The 7,744-nt window shown below is 36.9% G+C and overlaps 1 protein-coding gene across 2 annotated transcripts; it reads left to right on the forward strand.

Annotated features, from left to right (window-relative positions):
• The first annotated feature begins 26 nt into the window (after window positions 1–26).
• On the forward strand, window positions 27–6,875 carry LOC102603424 (phosphoinositide phospholipase C 6-like). Of its 2 annotated transcripts, none has more exons than XM_006356397.2 (12): window positions 27–448; window positions 1,759–1,955; window positions 2,446–2,581; window positions 2,679–2,927; window positions 3,009–3,323; window positions 3,399–3,710; window positions 3,786–4,028; window positions 4,103–4,323; window positions 4,426–4,543; window positions 5,213–5,365; window positions 5,450–5,536; window positions 6,341–6,875. In XM_006356397.2, the coding sequence occupies exons 1-12, from the start codon at window positions 119–121 to the stop codon at window positions 6,632–6,634; spliced, it is 2,655 nt and encodes an 884-aa protein (XP_006356459.1). In that variant the 5' UTR covers window positions 27–118; the 3' UTR covers window positions 6,635–6,875. The 2 variants fall into 2 exon arrangements, with proteins under 2 accessions (XP_006356459.1, XP_015168377.1); XM_015312891.1 differs by having other exon boundaries at window positions 3,843–4,028.
• The last annotated feature ends 869 nt before the right edge of the window (window positions 6,876–7,744 follow it).

Here is a 7,744-nt window from a genome sequence, read left to right on the forward strand (position 1 = left end):
TCTTTTTTTTATTTTCTTATAAAAATAAAAAAAAAAAAAAAAAATAGGTTCTCACAAGCATGATCCATAACAGAAGCAACCGAAATAGATTGAAAAGGAAGAATTTGAATCATTAAAAATGGGTAGTTACAATTATTACAAAGTGTTGGGATGTTTTAATCGCAAGTTTAAGATCAGCGAGACGGGTCCACCGCCGGACGTTAGCAATGCATTTTCGTTGTATACCGAAAAAGGGAGCCATATGACAGGGGATCAATTGGGACGGTTTATGGTTGATTATCAAGGTGAGAAAGAGTGCACCATTAATGATGCTGAACAAATTATACAGGAAGTTGTTAATCGGCGGCATCATCTCACCAAGTACACTAAAAATGCACATTCTTTTGAACTCGAAGATTTCTTCTATTATCTTTTTCAGGATGATCTCAATGCCCCTATCAAATCTCAGGTTTCTTCCCTCTCCATTTTTGAAAGATGCTTTGATTGGGTTATGTTGTGATGGATGGTTAAATTGTACTATTAATTCGACTGATGTGTGTTAATTTAATGAAAAATGTGTCTTTCTTCGAGAAAATGGGACACTTAGGGATTGTCACCAGGGGCAGAGTCTCCTCATAAGGGGTAATGATTGAGGTTTTTTTTTTATTTATTTCTTCGTATTTTGAACCCTAAGTGAAAATTGTGGCTTTGGCAATGGACATCACTAAGTAATGCCATGAAAGTTGAAGTGCAATGCCATTAGTTGACAAATGGATTTCCTAATGGAGGAAATGCTGGTGTTTGCTTAGCTCGATTGTATCAAGTGGTCGAAGTAACTACCCTAGGGGTTGCTATAAGGTGAAGATTCGTGCACGGGTGGTCCGATACTTAAGAAATACTCGCTACATTATCCCCAAGTAAAAATAGAATAAGAAAATGTAACTTGAAAGCTTTACAAAATAGCTCTCTAAAATCCCACCCTAGCCACTCTCCTCTCTGCTCTATGGTGCTTATTGTCCCTACTTGCCCCAAGCAACATGGTTGTCCTAGGTTACGTGTGGATGATGGTCTGAATAGAAACTAATGGGAATACTTTTCTTTCTTTTGTGTTTGTCCACTTGATCACTAAGGGATGGATGTGTGCATTCAATGACTTCCTTGGCCGTTCCTTCTTTTACTTCTTCTTGTGGCTTGAGAGTTAACCGCATGAGAGAGTAAAGTAAAAGACTAATAAGAGAATTGGACTTTGATCTCGGGCACACTTCCTCTTTCAAGGGGACAAGAGCGAGTATGACTATTGAAACAATAGAAACTATATCTTGAGAAAAACAAGTTACTGAGGTACAGTTTATAGATGGTATTGCAAAAGGGAAAGGATGAGCATTTCTATGTATTTTTGGTGAAATATGCCAGAACACCTTAGAAACTGAATTTTTGTTAGGACTCTTTGGAAACCCAACCCTGCATAGATCTATTAGCGTAAGTTTCTTTCTCTACATGGATCATGTTTTTAATTCGACAGGGAGGAATTTGTCTGTCTTGAGGCTTGTGCCTTTTTTATAGGTTTAGATGTGAAAAGGTTGACAATAAAGGTGTACAAATTTTGCAGTATTGCACATGAACTTTATTAACACCCTTCCTTTTAGCTTTTAAATCATTGGGGTTAGTGATTTCAAGTTTTGAATTCCCTGTGCCATGTATATTTGTTGTTTATGCAGAATGACTAGAAATTACATGTAGCGACATGTAGATTTACTTTGACAACTTATGTCATTCCAGGTACATCATGATATGAATGCTCCATTGCAACATTATTTCATTTATACAGGTCACAATTCCTACCTTACTGGAAATCAACTGAGCAGCGATTGTAGTGAAATTCCAATCATTAGAGCTCTGGAAAGAGGTGTGCGGGGAATAGAGCTGGATTTATGGCCAAATTCAGCAAAAGATAATGTGCATGTTCTTCATGGAAGGTAGGATATGCTCCTTCACTAACTTTTAAAGTACTACTGGAGAGATCTTGACTTTATAGTAGCAAAAAGTGCGGTAAAACCTCTGGAGATCTTCAAACTCATCCAACCACCCTCTAAGTGTTGATATTAATGTGATCCATTTGCCTCAACTTAATTGTAACCAAAAAAAGATTGAAGAAGACAGGAAGTTAATTATCAATCAAATGAATGTGGATTGAACAGTTAATTTTTTCAGATGTTTGTGTTAGAATAGATTCCTTCTATTGATTATTAAGCTCTTCAAAGTCATCTTACCAGAGATGAAAAGCATATATATGGATTTATTAAATATCAAATCCATTGGAATACCTCTTAATTTTAAGAGTCACTTATCCATTATCACTTATTGTTACTGAAGTATTCAACTAGGATACGATATCTGAATAACACTTGAAACTTTATGAGATCTTAATGAGTTTGTGCTGAGGATTCCAATTATGATCATTTCCAGGACCCTGACAACGCCCGTGCCACTTCTTACATGCTTAAGATCCATTAGAGACCATGCATTTATTAAATCTCCTTATCCTGTCATGATTACGTTAGAAGACCACTTGACGCCAGACCTTCAAGCAAAAGTTGCAGAGGTTAGAGTTGGTTGCCCTTTTTGTCAACATTTTTATATATAATGTTTACTCTACTATTAACTCCTTTCCTCTCATGCACCCCATTTTCTTCCTCTAGGCGGTTATCCAAGTCTTTGGGGAGATGCTGTATTATCCTCGGTCAGAATGCTTAGAAGAATTTCCTTCACCTGAAGAGCTTAAGCATCGAATTATTCTTTCTACCAAACCACCCAAAGAGTATCTTGAGTCGAAGCATCACCGAGACATAGAAAGTGCATCTCCTGCGAAGAAAGATTCAGTTGAAGGGGACATTTTGGGCAAGGAGCCTTCAGAAGTTAAAACAGAAGGACATGAAGCTAATTATAAGGTAAAACAATGTTAAAACAGTCTTTCATTCTCTCTTTCTTTCAGCAAGATAATCTCTTATTCTTAACTGGCATATTTTCAGAACGATACTGATCAAGATGATAAAGATGGTGGTACCTCCAACTACCAAGCATCTGAGCAAGGAGCACCACATTACAAACGTCTGACAGCAATTAATGCTGGGAAGGCCAATAGTGAATTGAAGCATGAACTAATACCAGAAGAGCTTAAACATCAAACAGTTCATGCTACCAAATCACCCAGAGAAGATCCTGACCTGAAGCATGCCAGAGAGAAAGAAAATGCAACTATGGCGAGGAAAGATGCAGTTGAAAGGGACGTTTTGGTCAAGGATACGCCAGAAATTATAGTCAAAGAACGTGAAGCTGATGAGAGGGTAAAAGTCATAAAACAATGTTAAAACTATATGTTTCTTTTTGAATGCTAATCTACTTTTTCCTTGCATTTCCAGAAAGTTATGGATCAAGATGACAAAGATAGTGATCCCTCAAACCATCGATCATCCCAGCTAGGAGGACCTCAGTACAAGCGCATGGTAGCAATGCATGCTGGAAAGGCAAATTATGACTTGAATAATGCACAAATACCTGAAGAGCTTAAGAATGGAACTCCTCTGTCTCCCAAGCCGCCCAAAGAATATGTTGAGTCAAAGCATCAGAAAGACAGAGAAAGTGCATCTCCAGTCAGAAAAGATTCTTTTGGAAATGACCTATTGGTCAAGGAGACTTCAGAAATTAAAGCAAAACATGAAGCTCATGAGGGGGTAAATTAAACAACTTGAAACTCTCTCTGATATCTTTTTTTGGCAATCTGATCTTCTTATCTCTGGTACTTTCAGAGTGATATAGATCAAGATGACCTAGGAAGTGATCACTTTGACTGTCGGTCATCGCAGCAAGGAGCACCTCAGTACAAGCGCCTGGTAGCAATTAATGCTGGGAAGGCAGAATGTGGCTCGAGGAATTCATCAACACCTCAAGAGCTTAAGCATCACAGAAGTAGAGAAAGGAATTCACTTCAAGACTTACTGGTCAAGGATACTTCAAAAATCTTAGACGAAGGACATGAAACTGATGAGAGGGTAAAGCAGCATTGGAACAGTCTCTTCAATATCTTTCTTTTGGCATGCTAATCCTTTTTTCTGGAATTTCTCAGAGTGATACTGATCAAGACGATGAAGATAATGATACCTCCAACAACCAATCATCCCAGAAAGGAGCACCCCAGTACAAGCGTTTGATAGCAATTCGTGCTGGGAAGGCAAAACATGGGGTGAAGCTTGCACTAACAGATGAGGTTATTAAATTCAATCGTCTAAGTTTGGATGAACATGCACTTGAAAAAGCTGCAACAAATCATGGAAAGGATTTAGTCAGGTATTTAGTTCTTAACCAAATAATATGCAACCATTGACAAGACTACTCTATCGTCTACCCTATTCACCATTTGAGTTTTCCTCTGCTTCTTCTATTTGCTAGGTTCACTCAAAGGAATATTCTGAGGGTGTTTCCCAAGGGAACACGAGTTACCTCCTCAAATTTTAAACCTATGATTGGCTGGATGCATGGAGCTCAGATGGTTGCATTTAACATGCAGGTAACTGGTGCATCCATGTTCTTCTCCCCGAGTTTATTTCTGCCTTGTGTGTGGTATTATTTTTTAATTTCACAATCTCTCTTGCTCCTTGTGCAACAATACTTAGAAATACCCGTTATATCATTTCAATCTACCCTGTACCACAATGTTTAAATTTCCCCATTATCATTTCCTTCTGTTCTGCAACTTTTTGGATTTTGTAACTTTTCTTTCTTTAATCTCTCCCTTGGAGGACTGTTTCTGATTAATTTATGAAAAATTTTATTAAAAAATTATAAGGTGATGAATAGAATACATAGGATTAAATTAGGATCTCTTCATACAGACAAGGTTTATATGGATACATTTTCATATGCACTAATATCAGGTATCAGTATGTGCTCTGTTGGCAAGTTCTTGGGCAGGCTGGTCTATCATGTATCATCACAAAATTGACATCAAATTGAGCAAATACATTTTGAGCTGACCAATGGATACTATTTACCTTTCTGAGTATTCTTCATTTCTCTGCAGACCATTGATCAAACTTTTTTGAAAAAGTAGAAAACAAATGAATTTGAATATGATGTAACAGATAATTCTGCCTGTTTTGATTGCTGTTAGCAACTTTTTTTTATCAATTTGATTCCTTGTATTCTGTCTAATTGCTATTTTAATTGCATATGATAGGGATATGGGAAATCACTCTGGATTATGCATGGGATGTTTAGGTCTAACGGGGGCTGTGGCTATGTACGAAAGCCTAGTTTTCTCATGGAAAGAGGACCATATAATGAATTATTTGATCCCAAAGTGACATTGCCGGTGAAGAAAACTTTAAGGGTAAATGAAATGTGTGATGTGGAAACATAACAAACTTCAAGCTTATGTGATGATAATTCCAAGAAGTATGATCTTCTTTTGCAGGTCAGAGTATACTTGGGAGATGGATGGCGCATGGATTTCAGCCACACGCACTTTGATGCCTTTTCTCCCCCAGACTTCTACACAAAGGTTAGTTGGGCTATGTTGATGGCGCCATTTGGTGCGACTCATTTTATTGCATAATTAAGTACACATCATGGCTAACAATGTTTTGGATGGCCAGGTGTTGATTAGATCTTATCAGATTTTTCCTTGTATATTGAAACCAGATTTTTCCTTGAGTGTCTAGAGTGATACATTCAAACCAGTTTTTCTTCCCTTGAGTGTCTCAAAGTGATATATTGGTAAAAATCAAGTAGCTCGTGCAATGTGGGAGTTGTGGCCTTAATCAATAGTTCATTGAATTTGATGGTTTCTACATTACTTACTACCAACTTATCAATATCTAACACCTGATTTTTAAATGACATATTACTACGTTATACTTTAAAAGGAAAAAACAAGTGTGCATATCATTCAAGTAGCAAAATCAACTATCAACTTAAAGTTTGGAAGCCAAAGCATGATTTAATGGAACTTAAACAAGTGGCAGGCCATTGGATTAGTTGTTGGCTTGAAGCCAACATAATTGTCATGACACAAGTGAGCTAGGAATAATTGCTGTAGTTAACAAAACGTACTCTATGCATTCATACTCGAAAGATGACCTGAAGAGAAATTCGTTGATCAGCCAGATCTCATGACATGTCATGTCATCCTTTTCCTCTTTATGTATAATAAAAAATATATATAATAATTTATAGCCTGCTTGTATTCTTTCTCTGGTCGCCTTTGCACTATACAGAATAATGTTTCGCCTTTCTGCTTTATATTCAATGAAGTTTCAGGAAATTTTTGAATGCTGTATTGACCTTCAATGAATATGAATGGCAGCTATATATAATTGGAGTTCCAGCAGATGCTGCAAAGAGTAAGACCAGGATAATAGAGGATGATTGGGGTCCTATATGGGGAGAAGAGTTTAAATTCCCCTTGACAGTGCCAGAGCTGGCTTTGCTTCGGATTGAAGTACGAGAATATGACATGTCAGATAAGGATGATTTTGGAGGCCAGACATGTTTGCCTGTTTCCGAGTTGAGACCTGGAATCCGAGCAGTCCCTCTCTATGACAAGAAGGGTGAAAAACTTAAATCTGTTAGGCTGCTTATGCAATTTCGATTCATCTGAGGTGCAATTTCATTCTTTTTCTTGGTAGGATTTTTGTCCAAAATGACAAAAGCTCAATTCTATTTTGTTCTTGTATATCCTTGGCGGGATTCTCGCACATCCAGTTCTTTTTGTTCAATGGATGTGAAGTTACTGTATTAGAAAGGGAAAGAAAAACTTAAAGGGTGAAGTTGTTGATCGAGTCTGTGACATTGTTTCTCAACTCTTTTGACATCAACTATTTCCCAGTCAGTCAGAAAAATTTGTATGGATTATGTTCAATTGACACCATTTCACCAAGGATTTAGCACTAAAGTAGAATGAGCTAACCAACAAGGTGAAAACTTAGAAATGTAGTTTTGCTAGAGAGAGATTTCAGGTTAATTATTTCAATTTTCAAGACATTTCTCATTATTTATTTACAACTTGTTCCTCATAAGATACTAAGTTCAATTTGCAGCATAGAGTTCTTCATTGCAAATTTAAGCAATTACATACTGCATGACAATTCCTGTAAATATTATTCATTACTATTAAAAAGTCATATGTTATTATTCTTCATGTAACAATCTCTACACGTTAACCATATAACAATCACAATATTATAATCTCGCACAACTAAGATTAATCAAAATATCAAATGATTTGTTAGACAATATAAATATATTAAAATAAAATCAATCATCCAGGACAATTGGTTTGAGGGATAAAGAAATAAATTTTGCTATACAACTCTGCATTTCTTATTTAATATTTGATTTTCAGCAATAAAACTATGTTCCGTATTATTATAATAGGAACTTTCGCATATAGCCACTCAAAAATAGCCTAATTACGCTTCATAGCTTTAGTTTGGTAATTACGATTCGTAGCTACATGTTATAGGGAGGAGAGTGGCAAGCGAGATTGGGAGAGAGAGGCGAGAGGCGAGCGAGAGAGGGCAGAGAGTGGGAGAGAGGTGAATTGTATATGTATATCGGTTAGATAATTGTATATTATACATATGTATTTGTATATATGGCGAGCGAGATTGGGAGAGGGAGGAGAGAGGCAAGAGAGATTGGGAGAGGGAGGAGAGAGGCGAGTGAGATTGGGAGAGGGAGGAGAGAGGTGAGCGAGAGGGCAATAATT

The sequence above is a fragment of the Solanum tuberosum genome, unplaced genomic scaffold, assembly GCF_000226075.1.
Source record: "Solanum tuberosum cultivar DM 1-3 516 R44 unplaced genomic scaffold, SolTub_3.0 scf00219, whole genome shotgun sequence".
NCBI lineage: Eukaryota > Viridiplantae > Streptophyta > Magnoliopsida > Solanales > Solanaceae > Solanum > Solanum tuberosum.